The 15,657-nt window shown below is 40.3% G+C and overlaps 1 protein-coding gene across 1 annotated transcript in view; it reads left to right on the plus strand.

Annotated features, from left to right (window-relative positions):
* Nucleotides 1–15,657, plus strand: part of LOC141111293 (exosome complex component 10-like) — a 41,735-nt gene that overhangs the window by 13,791 nt on the left and 12,287 nt on the right. The window contains 9 exon segments of the mRNA XM_073603458.1: nt 3,141–3,243; nt 4,169–4,244; nt 7,157–7,267; nt 7,722–7,823; nt 7,825–7,866; nt 10,299–10,489; nt 10,565–10,721; nt 14,839–14,987; nt 15,078–15,128. Of these exon segments, the coding sequence (XP_073459559.1) occupies nt 3,141–3,243; nt 4,169–4,244; nt 7,157–7,267; nt 7,722–7,823; nt 7,825–7,866; nt 10,299–10,489; nt 10,565–10,721; nt 14,839–14,987; nt 15,078–15,128 (982 nt within the window).

The raw sequence follows: 15,657 nt of genomic DNA on the forward strand, positions 1-15,657 counted from the left end.
CAACCTTCTGCTTGCAGCTTCCCTCGCAGCCTCCCTAAATATATACGGTGCCTTGCAAAAGTATTCACCCCCTTGGCATTTTTTGTGTTTTGTTGCCTCACAACCTGGAATTAACATGGATTGTTTGAGAATTTGCATCATTTAATTTAACATGCACACAACTCTTGAATATTTTTTTTCTTTTTTTTTTTTAATTGTGAAGCGAACAACAAATAGGACAAAATAACAGAAAAAGTCAATGTGCATAACTATTCACCCCCCTAAAGTCAATACTTTGTAGAGCCACCTTTTGCGGCTATCACAGCTCCAAGTTGCTTTGGATAAGTCTCTATGAGCTTGCCACATCTTACCACTGGGATTCTTGCCCATTCCTCCTTGCAAAACTGCTCCAGCACCTTCAAGTTGGATGGTTTGCGCTTGTGAATAGCAATCTTTAAGTCTAACCACAGATTTTCTATTGGATTGAGGTCTGGGCTTTGACTAGGCCATTTGAAACACATTTAACATGTTTCCCCTTAAATCACTCAAGTGTTGCTTTAGCAGTGTGTTTGGGGTCATTGTCCTGCTGGAAGGTGAACCACCGTCCTAGCCTCAAATCAAACACAGAGTGGTACAGGTTTTGCACAAGAATATCTCTGTATTTAGCTCCATCCATCGTTCCCTCAACTCTGACCAGTTTTCCAATTCTGACTGCTGAAAAACATTCCCACAGCATGATGCTGCCACCACCATGATTCACTGTGGGGATGGTGTTCTTTGGGTGATGTGATGTGTTGGGTTTGCGCCAGACATAGCATTTTCTTTGATGGCCAAAAAGTTCAATTTTAGTCTCATCAGACCAGAGCACCTTCCTCCATACATTTTGGGAGTCTCTCACATGCCTTTTCGCAAACTCAAATCGTGCCATTTAGTTTTTTTGCTGAAAGTAATGGCTTTCTTCTGGCCACTCTGCCATAAAGCACAACTCTTTGGAGCGTACGGCTTATTGTCGTCCTATGTACAGATACTCCAGTCTCTGCTGTGGAACTCTGCAGCTCCTCCAGGATTACCTTAGGTCTCTGTGCTGCTTCTCTATTTAATGCCCTCCTGCCCGGTCCATGAGTTTTGGTGTGCAGCCATCTCTTGGAAGGTTTGCTGTTGTGCCATGTTCTTTCCATTTGGTTATCATAGATTTGATGGCGCTCCTGGGGATCATCAGATTTGAATATTTTTTTTATAACCTAACCCTGACTTGTACTTCTCAACAACATTGTCACTTACTTGTTTGGAGAGTTCCTTGGTCTTCATAGCAGTGTTTGGTTAGTGGTGCCTCTTGCTTGGGTGTTGCAGCCTCTGGGGCCTTTCAAAAAGGTGTGTCTATGTAATGACAGATCATGTGACACTTAGAATGCACACAGGTGGACATCATTTCACTAATTATGATTTCTGAAGGTAATTGGTTGCACCAGAGCTTTTTTGGGCTTGATAACAAAGGGGGTGAATACATGCCAATTATCCATTTTTTATTTCTGAAAAATAGTTTTATGTATATATTTTTCTAATTTTACTTCACCAACTTAGACTATTGTGTTCTGATCCATCACATATAATTCAGATTTAAAAAACATTGAACTAAAGGCTGTAATGTAACAAAATAGGTAAAAGCCAAGGGGGGTGAATGCTTTTGCAAGGGACTGTACCTGAGCGTTATCTCGATCCAGCCATGTGCACAAGAACTGAGGCCTCTAACTCTTCATTGCATCACATACAGCAGCAGGAGCCAATGGCTCCAGCTGCTGTCAATCGGAGCCAGTGAGGAGGAAGTGGGGGGGGGGGGCGGAGCCGATTCATGCTCCGTTTTATAGAGACAAAGCAGGGCTCGGGAGCGAGCACGCACGAGTGCTCCAAAAGCAAGCAGCTTGCTATGGGGGGGGCATTTGACAGGGGGAGGAGGCAGGAGCACCAGCGGGGGGACCCAAGAAGAGGAGGATCAGGGCTGATTTTGGCAAAACCACTGCACAGAACTGGTAAGTAAACCAATCAAATGCGATTTTATTATTACTTTAAGGTATAACCAAAGGTAAAAAATTATTTATTTTTTTAGCTTTGGATAGAGGGGAGGAGGATTGGAACACCGCTAGTTTTTATTGCTGTCTGTGCCCCCATTAAGGAGATTCACCCTCTCTATTTGTCCTGTTTACCATTATCATTGAAAGTAAAAGAAAAGCTCAAATTTGGGGTTGTCCCCAGAAAAGTAATAGATGGGATATCTTCCAATGGGGACACTAGTTCTGGTGACATGGGGGTCCTCAAAGAATTCCCTTAATTTGCAGGGATTTTCTGTTTGGCTATGGGACAGGAAGTGAAGGGTAATCTCCCCAATGGGACAAAGATGGTAAAAATTAACCTTTCAGGGGTTATTACCCTCCCTTACTCTATAATATAAATAAATAAATAAATATATATATATATATATATATATATAATTTTAATGCTATAGTTATGCTATCATTCTACTTTAATGAATGTGACAGATGTTGTTAGTACACATTGGCAACCATGAAAATCAGTTGAAAGTTTAATGTCATGTGTGACTTCTGTACAGCACTTAAATAAAGAATACAAAAAAAAACTTGACAGGACTTCTAACCCTTACCCACTCTACTCAAAACCAAGAAAACATGCACTTTAAATTAGATTACTTAATAATTCCAGGAACTTTCTTTGATTTTTCCATACTTGCATCTTGATAGTTGGTACAAATAAAATATGGGGTCGATTTTACTAAAGGCAAATCTATTGTGTACTACAAGTGCAGTTGCTCCAGAGCTTGGTAAATGAGGTAAAGCTTCAAAGAATACCCAATCACGTGCAAGGGAAATAAAAAAAAAAAAAAAGCATTTTTTCTTGAACAAAATTGGATGATAGAAATCAGAGCTTCCACCTCAGATCTAGAGCAACTGCACTTGCAGTGCACAGTATATTTGCCTTTAATAAATCAACCTCTGTTTGATTTGTGAGGCTCGGTGTAACATGACTTGCAAACCTTCTTGGAGCTGTAATATGCATTTAGAATTCCTCAAATTGTCAATACATGAGATTGCAGCCTGTCGGCTACTCGCCTGTGTAATGGGGGGTGACTGTGCTCTGTTTTTCCCCAGCTCTCAGGACTAAACGGGAGAAGCGCCCTGAAGACCTGGATGTCCCGGCAGCCCTAGCAGATTTTATCCATCAACAGCGATTACAGCAGCCTGAAAGTGACATGTAAGATGCATGAAAACAAAATCATCTGTAAAAAAAAAAAAAAAAAAAAAACGGGAAGAGTGGTACAAGCATAAACAGAGAAAATACAGCAGATGCTGCCCCTAAACAAAAGGCGCTGAAGTACCATTTTTAATTAGGATCAGTTGTCTGTTCTAGCGTTTTCTATGACAGATGGAACAGGAGAACTGGAGCTGCATCCTCCGATGTCTCTGCCCGTCCCCGTCCTCCACTCAGCCCAAAACGAGAGGAAGGAGGAGGGTTGTTAACTTTTTAGGCTCTGCTTGTGTGGTGTGGTCACTGCACAAGCAGAAAGAGGGATGTGAACTGTAGCAGTCACACACTTGTGAATAAATCTTAAAAAAATACAACTGATTTGTAACCCTTTTTCCTGAATCGGGGGAGAAAAAGGCTTTTTCCGTGATGCGTTTTTTTTTTTTTTCTGTTCTAGAAGGGATAACCAGTTTAATGGAACAGACACCCCTTATTTAAGGCATCAGAAATAGAATGCAGATTGCTTGCTTTCCCATTGCATAGGAAAGGAGTTAACTCCTTCCCTATTCAAATGAAACGCACACTAGAGCAGGGGTCTTTAAACTACGGCCCTCCAGTTGTTCAAACACTACAATTCCCATCATGCCGAGTCATGTCTGTGAATGTCAGAGCTTTACAATGCCTCGTGGGATGTGTAGTTCTGCAACAGCTGGAGGTCCCTAGTTTGAGGATCCCTGCACTAGAGTGACTCCTTATGCAGACCATTGAGAGTGATTCAGTATGCACACACTTAACATCCACCATTAGGTGTTTCTGGGTACCAACGGTACTGCTGTAATTATGGTTTTATTGGCTGGTCAACCATCCTTTTTAGCAATATTTTTTCTCATATAATGTATAGCGTCTTCTCTAACTTTAATGATGTGTTTTTCAGGCTGGCTCACCCTTATCGGTATGAATTGGATCACTTTGATCCTCTGGAGAAACATATGGAAATGCCAGATATACAGGTGAGTTTTGCAGCCTGACTACTCATTGAGGAACTACATAATTGCATTTTATCCTTAATACATGATGTCAGTGCTGCCTAAGTTCTCTATTGAAACATGCATCCCAAAAATTGTCCGGGGTCTCCCTTGTAGCTTGTGGTCTTAATTGACTAATCCCTGAATCATCACACACAGTGGGGAAAATTAATTATTTGATCCCCTGCAGAATTTGTAAGTTTGCCCACTTACAAAAAAATGAAGGGTCTATAATTTTTATCACAGGTGTATTTTAAATGATACAGACAGAATATCAACCAAAAATCCAGACGAAAAACACATCACAAATGTTATAAATTGAGTTGCAGTTCAGTGAGTAAAATAAGTATTTGATTCCAAAGCAAAACATGACTTAGTACTTGGTGGAGAAACCCTTTGTTGGCAAGCACAGAGGTAATACATTTCTTGTAGTTGGTGGCCAGGTTTGCACACATCTCAGGAGGGTTTTGGTCCACTTTTCTTTACAGATCTTCTCTAAATCCTTAAGGTTTCTTGGCTGTCGCTTGGCAACTCAAAGTTTCAGCTCCCTCCATACATTTTATATAGGATTAAGGTCTGAAGACTGGTTAGGCCACTCCATGACCTTAATGTGCTTCTTCTTGAGACACTCCTTTGTTGCCTTGTTGGTATGTTTTGGGTCATTGTCATGCTGGAAGACCCATTAATGACCCATCTTCAGTGTTGAGGCTGAGGGAAGAAGATTCTCATCCAAGACTTTACAATACATGGCCCCGTCCATTGGCCCCTGAATGCAGCAAAGTCAGCCTGTACCTTTAGCAGAGAAACAGCCCCAAAGCATAATGTTTCCACCTCCGTGCTTGACTGTAGGGATGGTGTTCTTCGAGTCATAGTCAGCATTTTTCTTCCTCCAAACACGGTAAGTAGCGTTAAGGAAAAAAAAAAATCGGTGTGGAGCAGTTTTGCTAATTTAAAGTCCTATTGAAGATGCTGTTGGTGAAATACTTTGTGATGATCCAGAAGCTGCAAAAATGTTTCTGGAATGAACTCTGGAGGGAAAAACTCTTTAATTATGGTCCTCATCATTTAATTCCATAAAGTATTTTTACATGTGTTTTGCCATCCTTGCAACATTTGGAAATATTATTTATCATTGTAAAAAAACATATTCCGTCCCCCCCTTCTTTTTTTTTTTTTTTTTTTTTTTTTTTTTATTTATTCAATGTTTACCAAAAAATAAAGGGCTTTGGGGAGGAAAAAAGAAAAAAAATGTTGTTTTTCCCAATTTTGTAAGTTTGGTTTTTTTTTTTTGTGTTTTTTTTTTTTTGTTTTTTTCTCCTCCAGGCCTTACCTTACCATTTTTAGTAGGGGTGCAACGGATCGTCATCGATCCGTGGAGGTTGATCCGTACGGGACACCCGCGATCCGCGGAGCGCTCTGTGGCCTCGGCCATAGGAAAGGCAGCGGCTTCTGCCTAGCTCCGGAGCGGCGGCCATCTTGGTACACCCGGCGGCCGTTTAGCACGTGATCGCTCCGTCAAATGACAGAGCGATCACTTGTAACAAACCGGCGTCATGTCATGACGCCAGTTCCTCTCTCCCCTCTGTGTACTGATCTGTACAGTGGAGGGGAGAGATCGGATGGCAGCAGTGCCAATACTCTGCAATGCCCTGCCAATACTCTGCAATGCCCTGCCAATACTCTGCAATGCCCTGCCAATACTCTGCAATGCCCTGCCAATACTCTGCAATGCCCTCCTGCACTGCCCTGCCAATACTCTTCCATGCCCTGCCAATACTCTTTCATACTCTGCCAATATACCCACCAATACCCTGCAGTACTCTGCCACACCCTGCCAATAGGGAGATTGTGGATATTACAGTGGGGGAGATTTTTTTTTTTTTTTTTTTTTGATCCGAACCGTGACTCCTAATCCGAGGAATGATCCGAACCGTGAGTTTTTTGATCCGTTGCACCCCTAATTTTTAGCAAGAGTACATACATATCGCCAGCACATCATGGAGCTTTAAGATAACATCCCAAACTTTTATTTATTTTTTCAAGAGATCACATCGGTATCGTACAACGTTTCGGAGCCACAAAGGGGTCCTGCGTGACTCTCCAATGTTGTACCTTTTATTCTGGTGATGTGATCACCAGAATAAACATTTGGACATTATCCTAAAGATCCATAGTGTATTGGCAATATACTGTATACTGTTGCTTATAATGTTACCATCTGGAAGTTGCTACATGCTTGCTTTTTTTTTTTTTGCCATCTCCCGAAATGTTTGCAATGGGAATATTTTATATATGACCCATTTCCTTAATGCCCTCTCTACATGTTGCTAGTGGTGCACCGAAAGTTCAGGATGCACTTGGCCAAAACCAAAATTGACAGTTTAAAAAATATATATAAATATTTTTATAAATGTATTATATTCAACCTTTTTAAATTTAATATTGTGAAATTATTTTTGCCCATTATCGGCACCTTTTTTGAAGCGGTGTTAAAAATCCTGCTTGTTGCATTTTTGGTGCATATTTGGCAGCCATTATTGCCACTTTTTACCCTTTGGCACAAGGCTGAAAACCCTATTTTCGGCTGATAATTTTCAGGCCATCACTACATGTTACATGTAAGGACCTCCTGCCATTACTCATGTAACCATAGTCCTGTCTCCTTGACCTTGTTCAAAATCGATTTTCAGATCTGGCGTTATGTGCCATTGTTTGATACTTCAGTACTTGTTAATTTGACCACATTCATGATTGTTAAAGAGAACCAATCGGTATAAAAATATAGTGAAGGTTCAATGTTTGCCACAGCTGCTATTTTTACAGCTATGCAGTTTGCAACTTTATAATGCAAAGACAGTATGGCAGCAAAACTAATTATGTTGCTTTGTTTTTACCAGCCATTTGTACCTTTGAACGACGTCCCCTACCATTTTATCAACACGCTGGATGATCTTGTAGCGCTAAATGAGAAGTTGTTAAAATGCTCAGAGTTTGCTGTGGATCTGGAGGTAAGACGTCATCCGATACAAGAATTGTTTTTATATTATCTGTAGGAATAGAAAAATTTGCGCTACCCAAAATAATTAGATTCTAGTCTGAGGATTTTCAGATAGAGAAGCTAAATGCTTGTTACTATGGGCACTGCAAACATGATTCTTATCAACATTTACTATTAAACCCCAATCGCGTGACCTCTGTGATTGGCTGTCCCCGTGGTTACATGATCAGGAACTGACGCCGGCTCCCGAACATTACTAAAGATTGGAAGCTTGATCACTGTGCTGTGAGCGCGCTTTCAGTACAGAAAACTGGGCCGCCTATGGACACATATGTGTAGCATGTGGTCGGTAAAGTCCACCTTCCCTGCTGCCGCTCACAAGCATTGCATGAGCAGCAAGAGGTTAAGGAGAATCTTTAGTGTTTGTTGCCTGTTCGTTAATAATTGTCCTCTTCCTCTTGCAGCACCATTCGTACCGCAGCTTCCTGGGCCTCACCTGCCTCCTGCAGATCTCCACCCGCAGTGAGGATTTTATTATTGATCCTCTTGAGCTCCGCGGTGACCTTTTACATCCTGAATGAGAGTTTTACGGATCCTTCCATTGTCAAGGTCAGAAGATTAAACCGTTGTAAACCTCCTGAACGTTTAAAGTTGTAACTATGGGCGAAATCGTAAAATACATATATAATGCTTTCTGTCTCTGGTGTTAGGATGTGGTAGGACTGAACAGATTCTTGGTTGTAGCAATCGTTTGGACTCCAATTTAGTGGTTATGCTTGGGGGTCTTGATGTGTTAAGAATGTATATTGTTTCTCAGCTGCTTAACTCCTGGAGTTCCAGTTATAGTGCTGCTATGTCAGACTTGTGGTATCACTGTGTTTGGTAAGCCCTTGTACAGAGTCCTACATCTCAATGGTTTAGTTAACATCTTTTGTTAGTACTCAAAAAAAAAAAATAGGTTTCACTTATCTGCTTAAATATAGCCACAACCCTGGAATATTATTATTAATAATAATATTAATAATAATAATAATAATATTATTATTCAGGATTTATATAGCGCCAAGAGTTTGTGTAGCGCTTTACAACATAAGGGGAAAAAGTACAGTTACGATACAATTCGATACAGGAGGGATCAGAGGGCCCTGCTCGTTAGAGCTTTACAGTCTAGAAGGGAGGGTCAAGTGAAACAAAAGGTAATAGTTGTGGGGGGATGAACTGATGGAGAAATTGAAAATACAGTTGTTAGGTGTGGGTAGGCTTCTCTGAAGACGAGGGTTTTCACCGATCGTCTAAAAGCTAAGAGAGTAGGAGATAATCGGACAGATTGGGGTAAGGAGTTCCATAGGATTGGAGAGGCTCTGGAAAAGTCCTTGAGGTAAGCAAAGGAGGAGGTGACGAGGGAGCTAGAGAGCAGGAGGTCTTGGAACGATTAGGTTGGTATTTTGAGACTAGGCTAGTGATGTAGCTGGGGGCTAAATTGTGGATGGCTTTGTAAGTTGTTAGTATTTTGAATTTATTTAGTTGGGTGAGCGGAAGCCAGTGAAGGGATTGACGGAGAGGAGTAGCAGACAGAGCAAATTGGTAAGGTGGATTTGTCTGGCAGCATCATTCATGATGGACTGAAGGGGGGGGGATAGCCTATATAAAAGTAAGCCAATGAGGAGGGAGTTGCAGTAGTCAAGGCGAGAGATGACCAGGGGGTGAATTAAGAGCTTTGTGGTTTCATTGGTTAGGCAGGGGCGTATTTTGGAGATGTTGAGGTGGCAAGATTTGGACAGTGATTGGATATGGGGCTTAAACGATAGCTCAGAGTCCAGGACTACACCTAGGACCTTGGCGTGCGGGGATGGGCTGATAGATGTGCCATCGATTTTGACATTGATCAGGGGAAAGGGGCAAGTGGTGGAGGAAAAATTTAATACGTTCGGTTTTGGATAGATTGAGTTTGAGGAAGTGGTGGGACATCCAGACCGATATATCTGTTAGTAAGTTAGTGATACGTGAGGAGGGAGTGAGCTGAGGGGTAGAGAAATAGATTTGGGTGTCGTCAGCGTAGAGATGGTATTTGAAGCCATGAGAGGCTATCGGCTGACCCAGGGAGAAGGTGTAGATTGAAAATAGGAGAGGCCCAAGAACAGAACCCTGGGGGACCCCAACAGAGAGAGAATATATGGAAAAGCACAGTTTCGCCCCTTAACATGGGGCTTTAAAGGCATGACCGAGTAAAAAATATTTGCATTAAAATTTAAAGTTGAATTTGTTCTGGTTTACAAAAAGTCGAAAAACATATCAAAAAATGACAATGTACAATAAAAGAATGGAGTACATGTTACCGCACCATATTTTTACAGTACACCTATCCAATTTTTATAAAGAGTTGTGTCAACATATCCTACGTGTTTTGAAGTAATCTTGGCTCATTCCTCAGGGATAGTTTTTTGCAATTAATGTTGTAGGTACAGTCTACAAAATAAAAATAATGTTAAAACCATTCATCAAAATATATATTTTGGTGGCTCTTCTGGCAATGGGTGGAGTTTAAATGCGGTACTTAGTGTTGAGGATACTAATGACCCAACACTGGTCAAAGTGATTAAAAACATGAAATACACATGAAGGTTTCATCGAAGTAGAAATGCATAAAAAGCCGAACAGAGGGTGCAGAAGAGGATGGACAGAGGTCTCTGGGAACAGACCGAGAGTGTCTCCAACGTATATGCACTGGGACAAAATGTCTTTTTGTTAGTATTCCTTTTGGGACTTTGTATAATGTTGTAGCTGTGGGGGACTGATGTCGGTGTCCTAAACGTTTGGGTTTTATGAAGCACCTGTTCCTGCCATCAGCAATTTATTCCTGTATTTTCTTTTTTTTTTCTGTAAATCTTCAATAAATATCTCCTTTTTAACCAGTGTGTACGATATTATTTTTTTTTTTTTTTTTTTTTTTTTTTTGTAATTGTACTTATCTGATACTAATCCCCCCCCCCCCCCCTTTTTTTTTATTTTTTTTTTATTTTTTTTTTTCCCCCCACTGCCAGGTCCTGCATGGTGCAGATTCTGATATTGAGTGGCTACAAAAAGATTTTGGCTTATATATTGTAAACTTGTTTGACACCCACCAAGGATCTCGCCTGCTGAACCTTGCGAGGAACTCTCTAGATCACCTCCTCAAACACTACTGCAGCGTTGTGTCTGATAAGAAGTACCAACTGGCTGACTGGAGGATCCGGTGAGTCCCCAACCAATAAACGCAACAAATACTTGAGAATACAGTCAATCTTAACCAGCTATTTCTGGCCAACAGCCCATTACCACAGGAGATGATCGAGTATGCCCGGGCGGACACTCACTTTCTGCTGTACATCTACGATCGCATGAGGACAGATCTTCTGAATGCCGCCAACGGTAAACAGAACCTTCTACAACTGGTCTGGCAAAAGAGCAAAGAGATCTGTCTGAAGGTAGGAAATGTTTTGAGGAGGGTTTTAATTGCTTTGCTTTTAAATTTTTTTTTTTTTTTTTTTTTTTTTTTTTTTTTTCAGTAAACGTAATTTTTCTTCATTTAGGCAAAGAGAGCCCTATGTGATGCTTTTTTTTTGAGACGGGTTCTCTTTACCAACCAATGCTGTAACTTACAACCATAAATATCAAAACCAGTGAAAATGAAATATATATACCAAAGTGCATATATAGCAAAATTCACAGTAGTGCAGCAATAACACCTAATTCAGTGTTCAATTGAACACTGAACTAATTAGGTGTTATTGTTTCGCTACTGTGAATTTTGGTATATATATTTCATTTTCATTGGTTTTGATCTATGTTTGTCACAAGCATGTTTGAAACCCCTTACTGTTGACTGACTCGCTACCTCTGCTAGAACTCTATTCCAAGCATCAACTACCCTTTCAATAAAATTAATGCTTTATAAGATTAGTTTTGAACTTTCCTCAAGTTAGTTTGAGGTCATGTTCAGGTGTTCTTGATTTTGGTTTCATATTGAAAATCCTGCCCTATTGAATCTTATTCACCCTATTGATGTATTTGAAGGTTTCAATCACGCCTTCCCTTCTCTATTCCAGACTGTACACATTTAACCACTTGCTGACTGTCCTATAGCACTCTTACCGCTACAGGGCAGCAGTGTGTGTGTGTGTGTGTATATGTGTGTGTATATATGTGTGTATATATATATATATATATATATATATATATATATATATATATATATATATATATATATATATATAATATTCTCAAAAATGGAAGCAATCAGCGCAAACAAAATAAATGTAGTAACACTAAGGGTTAACACCAAGCCCATATAACATAATAAAAAACAAATTAAGTGCAGCGCAAATGATATAGATGAAAGTCCATATATGAGGGAACACAATTCTCCTGTCTTAATATAAAAACACCAAAGATCTTCTCCACTTATATGCATATAGAATGCTTACCAGATGGAAGGTCATAAGGGCATAGATTCCATAAACACTGGATCAACATGGCTCGGATCCTCTGGTTGTCCTCAACAGTTCCCAGCAGATGTCTCTCCAATGCAGCAGATGGACAAATGGACTCCCCGTGCAATGTAGCAAGAAGGGAAGACGGGGGGGGGGGGGGGGACACCTAAGAGTGGTCCGTATGATGCAGCCGTAAAGCAATTTATTATAAAAAAAATTGAGTGTGATACACTTTAAAAAGTGCGCTCGTATAGCGCTGATCGGATAATAAAATAACACGGTGTGAAGCAGAGTAAAACAGACTGTTCACGTCCGAACAGCTGTGAGATGGCAGCGGGTGACGTCAGAGCGTAAGACTCCGCCCCTGTACGAGGCGTTACGTCCACAGGACTTCGTCAGCGAGTGTGTGTGATTTTTGCATTTCCGCCTGCGTAGGGCATGCCGCTTCTGCTGTGATAGCAGAAGCTGATCTGTGGGTCCCGGGGACTCTGTCCTTCGGCACACGTTGATCATTAGGCATATCTCGGTCCTCCTGTGTTTTACTTTGTAAACAAGGCAAAACTCACTTCTGACAGGGAAAGGGGTGATCCTGTGTCTCTGCAAAGCAGACTAGAACCAGTTTCTTCCCCTAGTGAAAGCACCACACTGTGTACACACAAACACTGGCTAGAAACAGTTAATGCTTTGAGTGCCCTAGACGTTTAACCCCTTCCCAGCCAGTGTCATTAGTACAGTGACGGTGCATATTTTTAGCACTGATCACTGTACTAGTGTCACTGGTTCCTGCAAAATGTCAGTGTCTGAAAGTCTGTCGCAATATCACAGGCCTGCTATAAGTCGCTGATCGCCGCCATTACTAGTATATATTTAAAAAAAAAACAAAATAAAAAATTCCATAAATATTTCCCATATTTTGTATACGTTATAACGTTCACATAAACCAATCCATATACACTTATTAGGATTTTTTTATCAAAAATATGTAGCAGAATTCATATTGGTCTAAATTTATGAAGAAATTAGATTTTTTGTGGTTTTTTTTATTTGATATGTTTTATAGTAAGAAGTTTTTTATATATATATATATATATATATATATATATATATATATATATATATATATATATATATATATATATATATATATATATATATATATATATATATATATTTTTTTTTAAATTGTCGCTCTTTGTTTAGAGCTCATAAAAAAAAAAAAAAAAGGTTATCAAATACCACCAAAAAGCTCCTATTTGTGGGAATAAAACATGACAAATTTTTATTTGGGTACAGTGTCGCATGACCATGCAATTTGTTCGTTAAAATAACACAGTATTGCAAAAATGGCCTGGTCAAGAAGGGGGTAAATGTTCCGAAGGTCAAGTGATTAAGTTCCTGAAGTCGCTCCTCCATATGTTTTATCTCCCAGACCATTCACCATTTTTGCTACCGGTCTACTCCTATCTTATCAACATCTTTTTGTAAGTGATGTCTCCAGAACTCTACACAGTGGTGTTAATTTACTAAAACTGGAGAATGCAAAGTCTTGTGCAGCTCTGCATAGTAGCCAGTGGGCTTCTAACTAAAGCTTGTTCAATAAAGCTTTGACAAAAAAACCTGGAAGCTGATTTCTATGCAGAGCTACACCAGACTTTACATTCACCAGTTTTAGTAAATCAACCCCAGTATTCTATGAGGTCTCACTAAGATCTATATAGAGGAATCGGGACCCCCTTCCTTCCTGCTGGTGATCCCTCTGGTGATATAAAGATCTATATAGGGAAATCGAACCCTTCTTCCTCCTGCTGGTGTCCCCTCTGGTGATATAAAGATCTATATAGAGGAATCAGGACCTCCTTCCTCCTGCTGGTGTCCCCTCTGGTGATATAAAGATCTATATAGAGGAATCAGGACCTCCTTCCTCCTGCTGGTGTCCCCTCTGGTGATATAAAGATCTATATAGAAGAATCAGGACCTCCTTCCTCCTGCTGGTGATCCCTCTAGTCATGCATCCTTGAATTCTATTTGCTTTTCCCACTTCCTGGTCACATTGTTTGCTCATTTTGCAATCATCTGCAATTACTGAAGCTATTAGATCTCAGATCTCTCCATTAGCTTCTTCCCTGACCATAGAGGTTGGGGAAAGTGACGACAGAACCCAGAAGTAATGTTTTAGATGTCCCTTTCAGGTTGGGGGGGGGGGGGTGCAATGCAATGAACAGATGTTCTCTGGCCACCTTCCTCCCCTCTACCCAGGGGCACTGTCATGCAAATTCCCTGTTCTGCTGATGGGAGCCTGGGAAATATACCAGGGGTTCATGTTGGAAGATGAGCTGTTACAGGGGTGTGTGGTAGCAATTGGGAAGCTGTACAGGTGACTGGTCGCTTCCGTCCCACAGGGAGTGTGTATAAAACCTGCTGCTGTCAATGTATGACCTCTACTGTATGTCAGTAGCAAAAGGTTTACAGCTGGCAATACACGTTACAAATTGTATAATTTCATTTAGATTTTCCAAAACTATGTAATATTTAATGCAAAACTGGAAATGTTCACTGTGTTTAGGGATTAAAGCAGGATAGTCAAACTACTCTTGGCTATGAAAGTAAAAAAAAATGAAAATAATAATAATAAAAAAAATACATTTTAGAGATTATTTTGGCTGCACAGTCAATTGACACTTTCATTTGAATTTTTTCAATCATTTCATAATCCCAGCTTTATGCTCTTTTCCCCCCTCAGCTCCAGTACTTTTCCTGTAGGTGACTACATGTCCCTCAGATTAAAGAGCACCTGTCCTGATCAGTAGAGGCCATCTGGTCTGCAGTAATAGTCCATTGTAAGAACAGGTGGCGTTATCGGAGCTCTGGGAAAAGATTACTGAAAAATATTAATGTGGAGCTTAGTGTCCTTAGAAGAATAAATGTTTTTCTTGTGCTATATTTTTTATGTCTTATTTTTTTCGTTGCTGTTAACAGCTACTGGTAGATTTAGGGTTGATGAGGATATCAGCCCCCCCAAAAGGGACCAAATAAGATCATTTTGTTGTTTGGGTTTACTTGCACTTTATCTTTAGATCCCTCCTTTTATTGTTTTTCCTTTTTTCTTTTATAGAAATTTGTGAAACCCATCTTCACGGATGAATCCTATCTGGAGCTGTATCAGAAGCAGAAGAGGCACCTCAACACCCAGCAGCTATCAGCCTTCCGTCTCCTGTATGCCTGGAGGGACAAGATGGCGCGCCAGGAGGACGAAAGTACAGGGTACAGACAACCAGCAGAGTAAACTACGCAAGAGCAAGCTCTCTAATCTCTATGTTTAGGGTTTCTCACCACCAATTTTGTGTGTTTCAGGTATGTCCTGCCCAATCACATGATGTTCAAGATCTCTGAGGAGCTTCCCAGGTAAGTTTTTCCCCACTAATAGTAATGAGGCCAAATGGACCTCTTGTCTGTACTAGGCTGTGATTGCATGTCCAGTGGTAAACAATGGCTGTCATTCGTGATGCTATTGTTTTCTATTGTGATTGGCCCTGTACCATGTGATCACTGTGACCAATCACAGCGTCCCTGTACCATGTGATTGCTATGGCTTATCGCAGCAATTATAGTAGTAAACACTTTAATATTGGATGCCAGCACACAGAGAAATGATTGCTTATACAGTGATCATCTAAGTAATCACTGTGGTTATTTACCAATCAACATTTCATTTGGGTACAGTGTTGCATGACTGATTGTCCTTTAACCACTTGCTTACTGGGCACTTAAACCCCCCTCCTGCCCAGACCAATTTTCAGTTTTCAGCGCTGACGCAATTTGAATGACAATTGCGCGGTCATACAACAATTTATATATCATTTTTTTTCCCACAAATAGAGCTTTCTTTTAGTGGTATTTTATCACAGCTGGGATTTTTATTTTTTGCAAAACA

This window comes from Aquarana catesbeiana, linkage group LG10 (genome assembly GCF_042186555.1).
Source record: "Aquarana catesbeiana isolate 2022-GZ linkage group LG10, ASM4218655v1, whole genome shotgun sequence".
In the NCBI taxonomy this organism is placed as follows: Eukaryota; Metazoa; Chordata; class Amphibia; order Anura; family Ranidae; genus Aquarana; species Aquarana catesbeiana.